At 47.7% G+C, this 18,291-nt stretch overlaps 1 protein-coding gene across 1 annotated transcript in view; it reads right to left on the bottom strand.

Moving 5' to 3' along the window:
• LOC310758444 (cullin-9-like) overlaps positions 1-18,291 on the bottom strand; it is a 54,169-nt gene that overhangs the window by 19,652 nt on the left and 16,226 nt on the right. Inside the window, exons 5-22 of the mRNA XM_083604696.1 lie at positions 15,473-15,611; positions 14,077-14,267; positions 13,173-13,548; positions 12,769-12,961; positions 11,396-11,603; positions 10,427-10,620; positions 8,967-9,175; positions 6,923-7,160; positions 5,600-5,705; positions 4,116-4,343; positions 3,660-3,750; positions 3,403-3,574; positions 2,971-3,076; positions 2,224-2,319; positions 1,400-1,575; positions 756-889; positions 475-660; positions 86-201 (exon numbers count right to left, since the gene is read on the bottom strand). Of these exons, the coding sequence (XP_083460822.1) occupies positions 86-201; positions 475-660; positions 756-889; positions 1,400-1,575; positions 2,224-2,319; positions 2,971-3,076; positions 3,403-3,574; positions 3,660-3,750; positions 4,116-4,343; positions 5,600-5,705; positions 6,923-7,160; positions 8,967-9,175; positions 10,427-10,620; positions 11,396-11,603; positions 12,769-12,961; positions 13,173-13,548; positions 14,077-14,267; positions 15,473-15,611 (3,159 nt within the window). The remainder of the gene's footprint in view (positions 1-85; positions 202-474; positions 661-755; positions 890-1,399; positions 1,576-2,223; positions 2,320-2,970; positions 3,077-3,402; positions 3,575-3,659; positions 3,751-4,115; positions 4,344-5,599; positions 5,706-6,922; positions 7,161-8,966; positions 9,176-10,426; positions 10,621-11,395; positions 11,604-12,768; positions 12,962-13,172; positions 13,549-14,076; positions 14,268-15,472; positions 15,612-18,291) is intronic.

Genomic DNA, 18,291 nt, shown 5'->3' on the forward strand with positions numbered 1-18,291 from the left:
TCTGTTTGCAGCAATGGAGAGTCCCTACGCCGCATTCTCACCCTCCTTGGCGCCCCATTCGCACCTGTTCCTCTGCTCCCCCTACCTGCTGCTGGACCACCCCTTTCCAGCACTGGGTGATGCCAGTGGTGCTGCTGGGCTTCTTCACGGCTGCCTTGACGGTCCCAGAGCTCGACTCTTTGTTCTTCCCGTTCTTCCCGTCTGCAAAGTGGGGGTTGTGCGGCGTTATTCACGGGGACCGGAGCACCCAGGCACCCACTTCTGACTATACGGGACCTTGAGGGCTCTCCTCCCTCCCCAGTTCTTCCTCCAACGCCACCCCCCTTGCAGCCCCGGACGCGACAGACACTCCTGCTCCTGCCAAGGTCTGCCTGGCCCCCAGAGGCTCCCCTGCGGTGACCTTCCCACCTTCAATTGGGAAAGGGGACCTGCCCCTCCTGGGCTGCCCATCTGCCCAAGCAGGGAGACACTCACTGGATTTCACGGGGGGCTTGAGCTCCTCGGGCTCAGGGCTGCTGGAGTCCACGTGCACCAGAAGGTGGCTCAGGCGCCGGACACGAGAGTTGAAGATGGCCGCCCGGCTTTTGCTGCTCCGGGACGCCTCCAGGTTCTCCAGGTATTGGCTCAGGAGCCAGGAAAGGGGGCTGATGCCGCTGGGATCTGAAGGGCAGGAAAGAGTCAACACGGAGGGCTGCTGGGAGAGGGGAGGGATAGTGTGGCTCCTGAGGACTTGTGCCAGGAAGGAGGTGCCATACCTGGAGTGGTGATGCTCTGCACCAAAGGGCTGATCAGAGCCTCCCAGCAGGTCTTGCCCAGGGCCTGGGCAGCTTCGTCGTCGGGAAGGAAGCGGTCGGCAAAGACCTGCTCGTGGCGCAAGGCACTGTTCAACCTGAAACGCCAAAGGGGTGGAGGGTCAGCTGCTGACTTGGGCGACGCTTGGAGGCCTTTGGAGGTCAGGGACAAATGGGCTGAGAAGCAATGCCTGCACAGAGTGCGGGACAAAGCAGGGCAGGCGCTTGAACAACATGAAACCCAGCCAGATGGGTGGGGTATGAATAATAAAATTATTGTTATCATCATCATCATCATCATTATTACCCAGATTAAAAGGGGAAGGAGCAAGATGGATATCTTCTGACAGGGTTTCCCAAACTTGGGTCTTCAGCTGTTTCTGGACTACAACTCCCATCATCCCTAGCTAGCAGGACGTATGATCAGGGCTGATGGGAATTGTAGTCTATCAGCAGTTGGACATCCAAGTTTGGGAAACCCTGTCTTGGGGTAAGTGTGGGAAGGGCTGGGAATGTGGACCCCTTCCCACCGCAAGAGGGAGACCCCTCCCTGCCCCGCAGGACACCCCTGCCCCTCCCCACCTGCGGCCCCAGGGAAAGGGCAAGACCTGTTGAAGAGCTGCAGCAGCTGCATCCGGTCCTCCGAGATTTCCTGGCACCAGGTGTGCGCCTTGGTGGTGTAGAAGAGGTACGTGCGCCGGCACAGCTGCTCCTTGAAGATGGGCCAGAAGGTGGGCTTGGGGCCCAGCACCTCGATGCCACGCACACGAGTGTCAATGCCCCCCTGAGAACGACATGGACTTCTCCAATAAGGCAATGTGTTATGTATAAAGAAGCAACTCGCTATTTCCATATGATCAAAATTTGCTCAACCCACACTCATGCACATATTTCTCCAAGTTATGGTATAACAATAAGAGCCATATTCCACCCACTTAACACAGAAGAGTACTGTGTTTTACACTCTTTTATGTAGTAGCTGCTCTTTGTCTTTTGAAAGATAGCCATGCTCTTCTGCATATGAGATGTGCTGTAAAGGAGCTGCAAAATGTGCGAACCAAAAAAGTTCCAAAAAACAGTGCAGCATCCATGAAAAACTATCAGAATGTGACCAAGCTACAAAGTGTTAAGCTGTTTATTTGTCACTTGTCGTCTCACAATCTATACCCTCTGCACTCGCATTAACTTCATTCCACAATGTCATTACGACAAATCTATTCCTCCTTGAGAAGCGCTGCATTTTCTCAGGTACGGATCGCAATCCTTCAAATGCTTGGAAAAAGCAATACTCCAGAAACACCAATGCTATTTTGAGAGGTGTGCGGATTGGCGAGCTTGGGAATTCAAAATAAATGCCCTAGTAATGTGCGGAAACTAATTGTGCAGGATGTCTTATATCAAAGCTCGTCTCCGTTCCACTGTACATCCCTACCTGCTGACAACGCTTGATTTTGATTTGTATGATGGGCCAGAAGCGGGCCATGTTCTCCAGAAGAACCACCCTGCTGGCTGATGGCAGGACATTCAGCTGTAAGGAAAAGAGCCAGAGTCTCACCTTGAGCTAGAAGTGCTAATGCAGTTAACAATCCACCCTCCTGCCCCTGTGAACACCCTTCTTCTCTGTGTTCCCCCCGTTGATGTAATGAACCAGAGCCCTTCTCACTACAACTGTAGAGAATGTAAAACCGAACAATTCACACCACAGCAAAGGTACATAGGCAGCTTTTAGGGAGATCAGGAAGCTGCTCCATAGGACAGAAATGGGAAGAGAGATCTAAAGAGACTATCCTCTCAATAGATGTTAAGGCTTCTGCGATGGAGAAAACCTCGTTCATTTTTCTGCATTATCAATAAGGCAAGCTAAATCTTTCACTGCTCATTGATGTAATTTCTAATATACCCTTAAAAATAGCTGGGGATGGGAAGAAGGGTAGAATAGCCACTAGGAAATAAGGAAAGGCAGGTAGGCAAGAGGCAGGTCCAGTAGAAATAGGAAATCTCCAATAGGTAATCACTCCAGTGTCGGGCAATTCAACACAGATACATGCTCTATGTCAAATATTGATAATTTGGGCCCAGATTGCAGCAATATGGTGAAATAACTTTCAAATGTGAGCCCTTCTGACCTGAGGTTCATGGCCAGAGCAGTACAGATTTACAGAAAGATTGCAGCACTCACAGTAATGAGCTCGGTAGTGATGTTGGAAGAGTTCTCTCCTCCCATGACCACGATCCGGGCTGGCATGTAGCTGGAGTCCTCACTGGCCACTAACAGACTCATCTGCCTACACCAGGAGAGGAAAGAAACAAGCGTTCAAGCTAAACCCCTGGAAGAATCCCAGCACCCTTCACAAAGCTGGTGGGGTAATCTGCCCTGAAAAGCCAGAAGTGTTTCACAATATGCCTGGCATGAAAAATATCCACAGTTTTCACCTCTGTTCTCCGAGAATCGCTCGTAAGGAAAACCAAGCAGCCAGGTGAGCTTCTCCCTAAAACCTTAGAGGTGCCAACTGCACCAACGCACTCAAGCCCACCCTTACTCTGCTGCCTAGGAAATCCCCTAACCCAACCTGTGCAAAGAGATTCCTCAGTGAACCCCACCGGGACCCACCTGACCACCACTCCACGATGCATGTAAACATTGATGTAGTGAGAGCCAGTGCTGCCATTGGATTCCCAGTATGTCTTTGGGTTCCTATCCGTCAGCTTGCTGGCTCGGTGGGGGTTTGAGGAGACTTCCACCCTCTCCCAACACTTGTCTTCCTTCACCTCCACATTGGAACCTAGACCAAAGAGCAAAGTTGAATTGGATCAGGCTTCACACCGATGCAGCCGCCACTTGCTTCCTTGCCCAAATGAGTCGCTCACCCTGGCAAAGGTTGCGCAGGAACACGTCAAAGAAAGGGATGTTGATAGGCTGGTGGCTCCTCCTGTGCTCCTCTATCTGACCCAGAACCATCTGTCGGAGCAAGGGGGGCAGAGGAACAAACAGAGGCATTCTTAGTAGAGCTCAAGGCATGATCAGAACAAAGTATCTGGCTTTTGATCCCTTCAATTTCAGTAGCCCAAACTGCTGAAGAGAGCCTTGAAATTCACCAAGTATATTTTGGGGGGAGCTCCACCATCTGCAGCAAGTCAAATGTATTATGGGGGATGAAGAAGAGAACAGATCCCCAGAGCTTCAGAAGAGGACCACTAATCTCAGGCTGACCTCCTCTGGTTTACTAGACATAACTGACCAGATTGCTGACATTCCATGCCCTCCCTCCTGTTACCTGGCCAGCCACCCCAAGCCTCATTACCCCACCCTGGTCTCAGAGTCACCTGGATGCAGCCAGCCAGGATGCTGGTGGTCATCTTCTTGTAAAGGCTGGCGTATTTCTCGCAGTCGGTCACCAGGTCGCGCAGCTCCGTCACTAGCAACAGATTGGAGTTGTACCTGTCCATCGCTTTGGTGAGCGCCTCCTTTGTGCCCACGCGACTCATCACCACGGCACAGTCTTTGTTTGTGGTGGCCAGGCGATGCAGGAAGCGAATGAACTCCTGCACAACCTACAGACAAGAAGACAGCAATGGCAAGATGGTGGGGCACAGGGCTGGGTTCTGCAACCAGCTTCTTCAACAACGTTCTGGACAGCTCTAGAGAAGCCACAGCCATCCTCTGCATCTCCATTGCCTTCTTTAAGCTGCCTCCTGATATATTCCCTGGGTGAGTTAAGGCTTCATCTCCAAATTTCCCCCAGTGGGAAAATGCTGTCAGACCGGAAGTCAACGGACAGCTTCAAATGTATCTACATGCTTGTGGCTTTCTGGCTCCGCTGAACTCTGGCACAGCTTCAATTCTGTAAACTCTGGCTTTCAGTTTAGTGAAGGAAGATGGTGCCCCAGTTAGTCCTATTCAGTCTATGGACAGACTTTGATCTGTGTGCAAGACCACACAGAAGCACACTAAGACTCACCTTGAGCATTGTTTCCTGCTTCTGGAAAGGAAGTGCGAGGTGATTACAAGAATGGATTCTAAGCTCCCTAGAAAAGGGATGGAGAGCTTGTAGCCTCCAGATGTTGTTGGACTCCCCATCAGCCCCAAGCCAGAATGACTGGAGTTGTAGTCCTTGGGAGGTCACAGGTTCCTCATTCCTGCTCTAGGACCTTCCTTGTGGGGGTTTCCTTGTATTTTTGTTCAACAGGCATGTCTGGTCTTTTGGGTTAGTCCCACCAAATCAGCTACTTGCTTTCATTTAGCTAAGTTTTTATATTCCTTGAATTTGCCAGGGCAAGCTGACAGTCTAGCAGCCTTACTTACACACAAACTCAGAGGTTTCAAGCCACAAAACAGATATTTATTATTTTAAGTCCATTCTGACCATACAGGCCTAGCAAAGAAAGGCAAAGGAAGCCCAGCTTTTTGTAAAGCTCCCCCATATGGTTGCTTAAAGTGACCTGGAGAGCAACTGTTTAAAAGGATGGACTGAAATAATGATTGACAATTGACGTGCAACTGGATTGGTTTATTTATCCATATGCACATTTGCCAGTCCCAGGACACCCATCCCTGGTGACTCAGCTGCCCTGGCTGCAGAGTTGAAGCCATGAGTTTCACCAACACACTTCTAAATTTGAAATGTGAGGTTCTAGCATGACAAAAAAATTGCTTTTCGTTGACTAAATTTGCTTAGGGATTTGCAACTCGGTATGCAATACAGATGCTCAATATTATTCTTCATCCTGGACAATCTTCAAACGACTTCCACCGCACCAGCCCCTCTTGCTTTCAGTATTTCAAGCCATATACCCATTGAGTCCCTCACCTCCCGGTCATTGCTGTTGGCGCTCAGAGAGGACAGACAGGGCTCAATGCACTCATGCCAGGGCAGTGCATCCTCTTGGGTACTGTCCAAAAACTTATTCAAAATCCTGCAACAAACAGAAAACGTTTAAGAGGGAAAACAGCAAGTTCTGCCTTGACTTGGACCCAAGTGCAACAGGGCTGCCCCTGCAGCTCAAGAGTCCATTCTAATAATATCTCTCTTTCTAAAGCAGGACAATACTTCTTTTCCCTTTGTTTTTAAGATGCTCGGGGACCTTATAGAACAGAGATTCCTCCACAAGTCAAGCTCAATACAACTCCTACAAGAAATGCCACCCCCGTAATAGCACATGATTGCCTTGAGAACTCCCCAAAATTGATTGGCAACAGCCACAGCAACCCACCAAGTTTCTCCCTCATGATTCTGATCATAAAAGCCACCTCTCAACACCAGTATCCTCTGCTTAGTTCCTTCACATGCGGTCTGAAGGACTACAGCTTCCCTACATTGTCTCTGCTGGAGAACCTCCCCATTCGTGGGGTCCTAATCCCCGGATTCCAGTTTTAAGAAGTTCCACAGGTTTCCACATCTACCAGAAGATGAAAATCTATAAACATAGGCCCTGCATACATGATGACTGCTTAGCCAACAACTCCCCAAGTCCGACAACCTCCCATGCCCTATGCCAAGTTTAAGACGCTGCAGGAAACATCAGACAATCACATTGTTTGTTGGTCTGTTCCCACCCCTTGAGATTGCATGCTAGGCATACCAGAAAGGTAAGGTGCCCCAATTTACGTAACTACTACTCAAGGGACAGGGACGTGGATGGCGTTGTGGGTTAAACCAAGAGCCTAGGACTTGCCGATCAGAAGGTCAGCGGTTTGGATCCCCGCGACGGGTTGAGCTCCCATTGCTCAGTCCCTGCTCCTGCCAACCTAGCAGTTCAAAAGCACGTCAAAGTGCAAGTAGATAAATAGGTACCGCTCCGGCGGGAAGGTAAATGGTGTTTCCGTGCGCTGCTCTGGTTCGCCAGAAGCGGCTTAGTCATGCTGGCCACATGACCCGGAAGCTGTACGCCGGCTCCCTCAGCCAATAAAGTGAGATGAGCGCCGCAACCCTAGAGTCGTCCACGACTGGGCCTAATGGTCAGGGGTCCCTTTGCCTTTACTCAAGGGACATTGGTCTCCCTGCATCCATTTTGCCTTAACACTCTTCTGAAGCATCCCTCTCCACCCAATGACAATGACATGCACGAGTCCCCCCACCATTTTTGCAGCCTCCGACCCAGGCACAGCCGCGCTTCCATCTTTTCCAGCTCACCTCAGCATGCCCATCTGCACAGTCTTCTCGGCTCCCAGCTGTTCAAGGGTTTTCATCAACATCAAGAAGTGCTCACGGTCTGGCAAAAGCTCGGTGCCATTGCCCTCGGGGCAGACACCCTCATCACAAAGGCAGCGTTCCAGGGCTAGCACCACCTCCTTGGAGAAGTTGGTCTCCTGGAGGTTTTTCAGCAGGGTGGGGACATCCATGTCCTTCAGCTCAAAGGAGGTCTCAGACTCTGGGGAGGGAGAAAAGGAAAGATGAGGATAGGATCCCTGTGAGTTAAAATGGCACTTCTCCTGAAATGAGTCGTGGAAGAATCTTAGTTGGTGGATCGTGCCTTGTTGAGTACGATTAGAAAAGCCACATGAAGAATTGCTGGGGCCAAGGTGGTTTTAAGCCTCACGTCTTTCACTCTCCTAGAGAGAGAAAAGAGTTGTAACACCAGCAGTTCACAGTGGAAAGCGGGGTTATGGATGAAAGGCACAAGTACACTGGGCTCCAGAAGGGTAAGCGAGCAAAACGCACTTGACCAATCTTCTCCAAGGTTAAGTACAGAAGACCTTGCTGAATTTGCAGGCAAAAGAGACCAGGCATCCCATGCATACACTTTCTAGTAGCACAAGGCAGTGTTTGATGGAAATGAAGTCAGTGATGTAGGGGTTTCCAGAAAAAAAAATATTATTAAACAAAACTAAAAAGTAGCCTCTGCTCTTAGGTTGTTCCAAAAGGCTTGTGGAGCAATCACCTCCGAGGCAAAAGTTTATATTATAAAAATGTATAAAGGGCTTTATATATAGTTCAGTTTAAAAGGTTAATGGTCTGTGCTGTGAGGATACACACTGGGTTGAATTCAGTATCACACTCTCTGCAAGCATCTCAGCTTGCTGGATGGAGTGATCCCTCCTCCCTCACCATACACTGGTCTTGCGGTCCTCCCACAAGCCAATTTGGGGCACAGGGAGGGGCGGGAAGCCCAGCTGAGCAAGTATAAATCCTTCTGAAGAGCTTTCACTGATGGGGCTCATTAGGTGAATCCCGTCCAGTGTTATCAGCAGCTGGGGGGGGGGGGCGCAGAGTGACAACTGCACTACCATTATGAACCCCTCCCATGAGAGGGAGGCAGATCTTATTCAGAATTACTTGAGGCAGTTTCCTCTTTCGATAAGGTGTCCACCCCCCTCAAAAAAAAAATGAGTCTATACATAAACAACTTCCCTGGCTCCATAAAAGAAATATGAGATACTGGCACTGTGTGTTGGTTGAAAATAAAACTAGAATTAATCACAGCATTGGTTTTGCTTTCAGCTGCAGGTTGAGATGAAGTAAGAATGTTGGCTTTGATTATGAATCAACCTGCACAGCCAAACACAGATGAATACTGTAACTTTTGGTTTGTGATTACTGAATGGTATTAAATGTTAGTCATACACAGAGGAGACACATGGAAATTAGCAACCCAAGTCCACTGATTTCGATAGTTCTGCTCTGATTATTACTGACTTTGGATATTGGCCTATATGCATTTGTGGTTTACCCTGCCTATGGGCCCCACACTCAGTAGAAGCCCTGTGCTTGCATTACGGTGTTTCCCCCTCCATTCCTTCCACTGTGCAGCCCCTGAATTAGATTGGGGTGTGTGTGTGAGATCCCCCAGAACAGCACATGATGCATGAGAGATGGTGGATTGTTCCGTCTGGCAAGCTGAAATAGAATGATTGTCTCAACGTGACATTGAATTCTTCCCTATCTACTCCCTCAGACACTTCATAGTGACAATTAGTTGGAGAGAGAAAAAAACTAATTACAACTTTGAGCCAAGCTTGTCTAATATTGTATTGGCATTCATATATTGTTACTAACAAATTTTATGAAACGACACATTTTTAGAAATGGATTCTTCCTCATGGAAAAATAAAGCACTGGGAAGATTTCTGTCCTGCATCATTCAGTGAAACTAAGCCTTCTGCACTTGTGCACTTCGATACTTAAATTGCAGAGGGGGACTAAGGATCAGAAACTGCAGGTCTAGTGCCATACGTACCTGCATTCTCCTGGCTCAGTGGCAACTTATGTTCAGCCAGACTCTTCAGCACTATCCGAGCCAGGATCTCGTTGGAGCTCTGGCCAGCTCGGCAGCAGCTCTGCAGGATGGCGTGGAGGTCAGAGTTTCCTAGCTGCTCCGCCAGGCCCTTGTGATGGTTGATCAGCATGTTCAGCACCAAGAGTCCATTCTGCACTGCTGATGAAGCCCTGGGGAAAGCAGAAACAAGCAGAGGGTGACTGCCTGGCCCCAACTGGCATTACCTTGCGAGACTATATTCAAGAACGAATGAACCGGACTATACAAGAGCAGCAACGAGAAGCTAGTAATTCAAACAACAGCGAGTAAGGCGTCTGTCAGACTGGCTGATCGACATCCGATGTCCTTTTAAATGTGTTGTGCGAGGGGAGTTTATTGATTTGTTTTTCTTATTTTTACTATATATTTTGTGGCTTTTATACTGTGCTTTTATGCTGTGAACCACCATGAGATCTGTAGATGAAGGGCAGCGGAGGAGCAAGCTGATCAGGTGCCTGGGGCGGCGCGCGTGCTCTGCGCCCAGGGGTAGGGCCAGCCGCCTGCAGGGCTGGGCCAACCAGGGCAGGATGCTCCACGGGGCCTCCAAGGAGTCTGCCTGCCTCCTCCCACTCAGCCGCCCTACAGCTGAGGGGGAGGGGGCGGGTGGACCGTTTGAGGCAGCGCTGAGTCTGCGAGCATACTGCAGGCCTGCAGCCCCCGGGGTGAGTGCCGCCCAGCATTTTGTCACCCCCCCCCCAGCGGTGAGACCCGGGGCAGCCAGCCCCCACCGCACACCCTTCCTCTGCCACCTGATGAAGGGTGGTATACAAATTAATTAATAATAATAATAACAACAATAATAAGCTGAGTGCAAGATGGAGGAAAGGAGGTTGAGATACGTCCCGATTTTCCCGGACATTTCAGTGATTTGCGCACAGACACAGTTACCAATGGCTGAATCCTGGCGATGTTCAGGAAATTCCAGGTGTATGTCAACCATATATTAAGAACACGGCATACTAATCTGATTCCTCCATAAGAATTCCTTCACTCCAGAAGCTCTATAGCAGAGTTTATAGCTGTTTTTGGACTACAGCTCCCATCATCCCTAGCTAGCAGGACTGGCGGTCAGGGATGATGGGAACTGTAATCCAAAGCAGCTGGAGACCCAAGTTTGGGAAACTCTGCTCTATAGAAACAAGGGCAGCAACCTCAGCCAGCCTCACCTCCTGCCATCTTACGTAACAGCCAGCCAAGGTGAGGGTGGCTCTGATTGGCTCATGCTCCATCTGCTGCTGGTCTCCCTGCCTTCTGCCCCACCGGCTGCTACTGATCAAGGGGACTCTGAATATTATTCTCCACACACTGGGCTACCCTTAGCCCCAATTAAGTTTAACCGGTTAACCTATCAGTATCTCGCCAAGGATCCCTTTTCAGCTTACCCAGGTGTGCCCAACATCTTCTCAATAGCTGTACAGATGACACAGAGCAAGTTATCCGAATCCTTGCCGGAAGCAGAACCAATGCTAGCAAAGATCTCCCGCATCATCTGGGCATCTGAGTGGTTCAGAGGGTTAGCCTTCCCACTGCTGCCCAGAAGCTCACAATTCCCAGCACCCACCAGGACTTTCAGGGCCTAGAAGGGCAAAAAGCAGGAATGGAATCAAGATTGCAAATGTTAAAAGCCCTTCCCAACAATAGCAACCCCCACCCTTTCCATTGTAATTCAGCTTTTTGAATCGTGGCCCATTCTCACAAGTGCAACAACTCCTGAACAATTCTAGAAAACCTTGCTTGGCATTCTGTCGTCACAGGTCAATACGCTTCCCTGACCCATTTGCCACATGCTAGGGGATATGCTTTTGATTCTTCCTGGCCCTCCTGTTCACACAAGTTACACTTTCTACAAACAGATGAAATAGACCTGTGCAGTCACCAAAAATGATGGAGTACATGTAAACTTCTAGGCAAAAGTGCTATCTGTGTAAAAATCCACCTTTTCTGAAGCAGGTGCGCTATCCATGCAATCTATTACGCGCCGTTAACTCCCAAAAAGCACATTAGTTATCCTACTATCAATTATTATCAGGTATCCACTATTCAGAGTCCATCGCTCTGAACACGAGGAAGAGGCTAATGCATTTTTCAAGTGTCTGACAGTACCTTAAAAATGCAAACAAAAGCAAAAAAACTATGGCATAAACTCTCATGTTAGGCTTCTAAGGTGCCACAAAACTGTCGGCCGCTTTTGCCACAATAGACTATTGCTACACTGGAAATATGCTGGTTTTTTTAATCCGTCATGCCAATCCCTCATTCCATTTGCTTATAGAATAAGATGCCCACTTCCCCCAATTCCATACCCCATCAGGCAACCATCCCGCCCCCCCCCCCCCGCACATTCCACTTACTGCTAAGCCAGCCTGCTGGACCAATGCTGATGCGGGGTATTCCTGCATGCAGCCCAACACGGCACGCACCCCGCCTTCCGTGGCAAAGAGAACTCTCCAGTCGTACTTTGCCATGAACACATAAAGCAGGCGCAGTGCCATCACCACTAGCAGCTTCTCCTTCACTTGGTTGCTCAGCAGCTCCACCAGCATCTTCACCATTTTCTCTCTGGGGACAACAAGAGGGCCCCTGTTATACCCTACAGGTGTCTGGACACTCAGAGTTGGGCCAGCCTACGCTCTGACACAAATCTCTCCTGAGGAGAAGCTGGAGTCCAGGGAAAGAGCTGCCCCAAATTCAGAAGAACGCACATATTAAAAACAAAGCTTGTTTTGGAGCAGGACACCCAATTCATTTTGCACTTTATTCGGATTTATAAGCAGCATTATCTAAGGCCTGGGATAACTAAAACATGCTCTTGTTATTTTTCTTCTTTAAAGAACATACATCATGAGAAACCATGGTTTAGTGTTATGCATGTGTCATGCTCCCACCCCTCTCCCTGCCTTTCTGATTTCTTGGTGTGCAACAAACCACTGCTTGCTGTTATATCGAAGCTGGGCAAAGTGTTGTATACTCAAAATGCAGTGTTCCACCCCCCCCACCCCCATTGTTAGCCCCAAAATGGAAAACGAGCGAGGTCCCAACCGAAGAACGGCAACTTAAGTTGACAGAATATGCACATCTTGCAGGCTTAACATGTAGAATAAGAGAACAAGAAGAACATATGTTTAAAGGAGATTGGAAAACATTTATTGAATATGTGGGAAATTAATTGTGTACAGCTGAAAACGCTGGCAGCATTAAGATAAATTCAGCAGTGCAAATATGTTTTGACGGATGCAATAATGGAATACTGAATGATATAGTTTTTATAAAATATGCAGGGATTTATGATATGTAAAATGAACCATGGAAAGAGAAGAAGTGAAATCAATGATATCTTAAGGAGGTAAAATGAGTATTTTAAATTGTAAAACAGAGAATGTAATTAAAAAATTATTTAAAAAACAAAATGCAGTGGGCTCAGATGGAATAGCACACTGGTTTGCTATAAACCATGAAGTCGAGAAAGAATCAGTGTACATGAAGGGAGAAGAGAAGGGATGAAGGATGTGTGTGCCCAAGGCTCACCCATTTAACATGTGAATCAGCCCCAAGGAGCAATAACCATAATCTATTTATTAAAAGAAAAAAGGAAGACCGATTTTACCAAAGATCAGTCAGCTAACATCCTGTTCATATTTCCCCCCTGAGGCACCTTCTCCTGCAAAGCAGTGGAACTGGGAGTGGCCCTCCTGCTGCTATTGCCTGGGGTGGGAAGGGAACTGACCTGACTGAAGGACCACTGTCCACTTTGATGACTTGTCTCTCTTGACCAGGTTCATCCTCCAAGATCTTGGTGATGAATCTGAGTCCAGCCATCTGCAGCGCAACCTCAGAACTAGATTTCTGGATTATATCCACAACATCTGCTAGCTTCTCCAGTGAGTTCCTCTTCCCTGTCACCTTGAGGCTGGAAAAAGCTGACCAGGATCAAAATACCGATCAGTACAAGTCGCCACTCCGTTTCAAACGCTCTCTTGTCTAGAAACACCATGACGCCCCTTTACTTTCCATTCTAGCTTCTCTCAGCCCACAACCAGTCTCTCTGGGATTAAAAAGAAACCCAAACCGCCCCCCTCAGTTACTTCACCCCAAATGAACGGAGGTGGGGGTGCTGTCTGGCACACTTACTCTTGGCTTTTTCATCCAATGTGTCCGGAAATGAAAGGCCTTCCACTTTGAGGAGCTCGTTAATCAGCTGTGTGTCAGTCTTCTCTGCCGCCGATGGAGCTGGAGAAGGCACTTCAGCCGAGAGCGACTCCTTCTTTGGCTTTTTGGACGCCATGCCTTCAGAAAGGCCGCCACAATCCAGGGGCGTAACGTCCACATTTTGGCAGTTCTGCTCTGTCCCTCCTTTGCTGAAGGAATACTTGAGATAGACGTGAGAGCTATGCAGGTCGCTGCAGGTGCAGCCCTGGCAGTACTTGCTCAGGAGCTGCAGCACCTTCTTAGCCAACTCTACTGACACCGACAGCTGGATCAGGCCCTCTTCATCTAGCTCCGACACCTTGAAATAAAAAGAGACCGGTACAAGTACTGTGGACGCTCGGGTTGTGAACGTGAGCCATGTGGGATGCACGTTCGCAACCCGCAGCGTCTGCAACCCACAGCCGCATGTCTGCGCACGCGCAGGTTGCGATTCAGCACTTCTGTGCATGCGCAAAGCGCAATTTAGCGCTTCTGTGCATGGACAACCACCGAAACCTGGAAGTAACCCGTTCCAGGTTTCGGCGGTCCGTAACATGAAAAAACACAACCTTAAGCGTCTGTAACCCAAGGCATGACTGTATGTTGACTCCCATGTAAATACTGTGCTTCTCAAGTCCAGCCACAGCCACTGGAAGCAGAAGGTCCAGGGGCCACCCCTCCAAGAGACCCAGCCACAGAAGAACTGCGAGGACATAGCTTGTGGGCTGGCAGGCCACACTTTTGATACAATGATCTGGTAAGTAGGAAGGGGGCGTTCCAGTATCCTCCTCCCAGGAGCATTGCTTGCTTCTCCTCTTTCTTCTCATGCCTGATTCATTCAGCTTACCGCCTCTTCGTGATTTTGCTGGATGAACTGGACCACTTCCTGCTGCTCCTGCTGTTCTAGCTTCTTAATGAAGAAGAGGAGCTCCCACCATTCAGCCCGGCTCAGCATCCCAGAGTTCTCATTCATCCGATCCGTCAGGTATGGTAGAGAGTACAGTCCTCCGAGTGGCTTGCAGTAGAAGGTCTTAGTAACTGCATGCAGAGAAAGAAAACAAACTCTCCTAGGCCCTCTCCTGATATACATGAAAACTCAGGTCCAAGTTAAACAAGCGGCTTGGCTACTACTTGTGCCCACAACTCCATCCAATGTTGTTCCCAAGGCAGGAAATAAGGTACCGCAGTGGATGAAGAGAGTTGATGGTGAAAAGGGCAATAGCAGATGTAAAGCTAAAGAGAGGAAAGGGAGGTTTAAGTATATGGTGAGTCTACATGCAACATGGATCACACAATAAAAGTATTTCTGTGCTGCATCGCTTCAGACCACACAAGAGGGGTCCCATATATGAATGCTTCTTTCTTTCTTCTCCATATGCATAAAAACCTAGCGTGACAGAATACACGGTAGCCTAGAAACAGGTGTGCACGTTTTCTGTATGTAAGAAGTGTCAATGATATATTGGTGGAACAGCTTTATGAAGTGATCTGTTGTATCCACTGACCAGGCCACAGTTACATAAACAAAGGTGGAGAAGTAATAGACTGGAGATTTTCATCCAAACTTATCAGGTATAGCAGCCAGTGTCACTATTTAGTTTTATACAAATGTGCAAGCAGGAATTGTCATAAGGTACCACCCAGATGCCAAGCTTGGTGAAATGTTATAGCTCTGCCCAACAATTCTTACCTCGATGGCTAATGGACTACGTGTTGTGACACAGCTGAGGAAACCTGACTTTAAGGTTACCCATGCTAATGTCAACTTTAAAACGTGCAACAAGGAATGGTTGATTGGGTTCTTACTGTGAAAAGTGGGGGGGGGGCAGGAGGCAAGGAGGCAAGGAGGAAAGAAAAAGTCTTAGAGAGAGAATTGGAGACAGCTGGGCAAGAAAAAGAACAACTTGAAGAAAAAACCTCACAAATGGCTACAGGACAGGGCAGAGGAGAGACAAGGGATGTCTGCTAAGCTAGACAGGAAAACAAAACTGTAGCACTCCTGGAAGAGGAGGAGGAGATATGTAAATTTAGTCAAGAAAATATTCTGAATTATTCCATGATAAATCATTTTTGCAGCCAGACATAAGAAAGCAAAGCATGCAACACAATTCTTCCTGTCTAGTGATCATTACAAAAGGAATATATCTAAAAGGTAGAAAGAAAGAAAGCAAAACAAGCAATAAAGGTGACACCTGTAATAATGCATATATGTTGACAAATGCACACAGTGCATCTAACCTCACCTGTGTGTAGCTGCAGGTTCTCTGTTATATTGGAGACCTTTTCTTGGGCAGCCTCCTCTTCAGGTTGCTCCCCGGAGCCTGTAATCTCTATCATATGCCAGTGCACCCAGTAGGTGCGGCCCGTGGACTGCCACAAAACCTGTAAGGATGAACAGAACTTCATGGTTAGAACTAACTTCCGGCCCAAATCTTCTGCGCTGTGTAATGGGAGCTCTGGGATGCAGAACAAAAAAGCTGCATACATTATGCAGCAAGTTTAAAGATGTAGGGAACAGGGGGTAGTTATTATTTCGTAGTAATGTCAATGATCAACACAATCTTTGATCAAGTTATAGGAATCAAGTTGTGACCTGTTTTTTTGCATATTGTATATAATTTCGTTTGGCAGAATTAATTTAAGACCGTTCTAGGGCTGGTACACCAGTTAACGGGCTGGTCAAATATTGTCAACTGGCCAGACAATTCTCTGCAGTCAAATGTTCCAAGAATTTCATTGTTTAGGTGGTAGAACACCTTCCTTATTTAATTAAGCTCTCGTCTGTTTAGCTCGGGCAGGAGTGAGGGTTGCTTCCCCCTAGTCCTGCAGAAAACCTAGTACAGTAGTGGAGCTAAGCTTAACAGAATCTGCAAGGCAGACCAAAGGCCCATCAAGTTCAGCATTCTATTTCCCACAGAGACCTCCAGAAAGTGTACATTGAGGGCATGGAGGCTGAAAAGGAGACTCAAGAGCAGGCTCCTTAACCTTGTGTTTGAGCTACATGGTTCAAAACTAATACCAATTCCCTCTCCCGACACCCTCCTTGCACATTAAAGTCCAGGAAAGAGAGGATGGAGAGAAGAAGTGACTCGAACATAAAGAGGGGGGCAAAGTACAAGTAGATAAATCGGTACTGCTCCAGCGGGAAGGTAAACGGCGTTTCCGTGCGCTGCTCTGGTTCGCCAGAAGCGGCTTAGTCATGCTGGCCACATGACCCGGAAGCTGTACGCCGGCTCCCTCGGCCAATAAAGCTAGATGAGCACCGCAACCCCAGAGTCGGCCACGACTGGACCTAATGGTCAGGGGTCCCTTTACCTTTACCCCTTGAAGAATTATTTGCAGAATAATACTGCAGAAATATATTGGGGAGGAGAGGAGACAACTATCACAACTGGACTGAAGATACAAACATATGAAGAAAAAATATAACATGAACACAGAACAACACTATGTTAAGTCTTAGAAGCACCAAGCACAGTACAGTGATTAAGATCAGTAGAAGAGATGGATGAGTTAAAGAACAAAGCTCAACAAGCTTGCCTTAGATCCAACCACAGAAGCCTTTTTTTTATATTTGCAAAAGTTTTGGGCAACTGCCAGCTACAGCCAACTCCTTCTTCATTCAAGCTGTGACCTTAGCATCTCACAAATATCAGGCCTCTCAGCTGCCACAGCTTAAATTGCCTAGATGCTTAGCCCATGATTTTCTGCTAAAAGCAGCGACTTGTTTTGCATATCATCTGGCAAACTTTCTCACCAGACATGTTGAGTTAATACAGAATGTATCATCTTGCTTCTGTAGCAAAATAATGAGCAACATAACCGAAGGAACATCATGTGGACCATTCAGTCCTCTGCTGTATCCTCGCCGCCCACATACAGTATTCTGCACATGGAATTCCCTGGCCAACACCCCTTCTACTCCCCAACCTCCTTTTCCCTATAATGCACATGCATCCAGTCAGAAACGCCTTTAGCTCAGTTGGTAGAGCATGAGATTCTTAATCTTGGGGTCTTAATTCTTATGAATATATCAGCAACATTTCAGATTTCACATCAGCCTGGATGTGGCTGGTGTGTGGGTGTATTATCTAATAAAATAACACAAAACTTCAAAATCAGAAAGTATCCAGTGTTTGGGTGAAGGACAGAGTATCCTTGGTTATACCTAAACGTAGACTATTATACAAGCAAACAGCTCTATAATTTTTATTCCAATCACCATCAAAACAACTGTGCAAGAGGTATTGGCATTGTTCCAGTGTTAGAGGCAGTGTTGCAGATATCTGAGGCCTGAATCTGCCATATATAGTAGATTTAGCCTCAAATATTAGCAGCACTGCCTCATTCCTTACAGAGCCTCTTGGGTGCCCCCTAAGCTGTGGGACACCCTCTCCACCTACATTATACAGCTTCTGGAGGACGCTGATGATACACCTCTTTGCCATGGCTTTTGACACTTAAAGTGTATATTTTTAGGACCCACCTTATCTTCATGAGGGACGCAGGTGGCGCTGTGGTCTAAACCACAGAGCCTAGGGCTTGCCGATCAGAAGGTCGGCGGTTCGAATCCCCACAATAGGGTGAGCTCCCGTTGCTCAGTCCCTGTTCAAAAGCACGTCAAAGTGCAAGTAGATAAATAGGTACTGCTCCGGTGGGAAGGTTAACGCCGTTTCCATGTGCTGCTCTGGTTTTGCCAGAAGCGGCTTAGTCATGCTAGTCACATGACCCAGAAAAACTGTCTGCGGACAAATGTCGGCTCCCTCAGTCAGTAAAGTGAGATGAGCACCACATCCCCAGAGTTGTCCATGACTGGACTTAACTGTCAGGGGTCCTATACCCTCTACCTTCATGAACATAAATTGCTTTGAACTATTTTTACTGTTGTGTTTTAATGCTGTGGCATACCCTGGGACCTTAGGGTGAATAGTGGTAATAAATAAATGGGAAGAAGAAGAAGAAGAAGAAGAAGAAGAAGATGTTGTTGTTGTTGTTGTTGTGACAAACATGGGATTTTTAGGAAAAATTCAGAACTGTGTTGAAAGTTCCTCTGAAGTTCAAG

This window comes from Podarcis filfolensis (genome assembly GCF_964270895.1).
Source record: "Podarcis filfolensis genome assembly, chromosome: 3".
NCBI lineage: Eukaryota > Metazoa > Chordata > Lepidosauria > Squamata > Lacertidae > Podarcis > Podarcis filfolensis.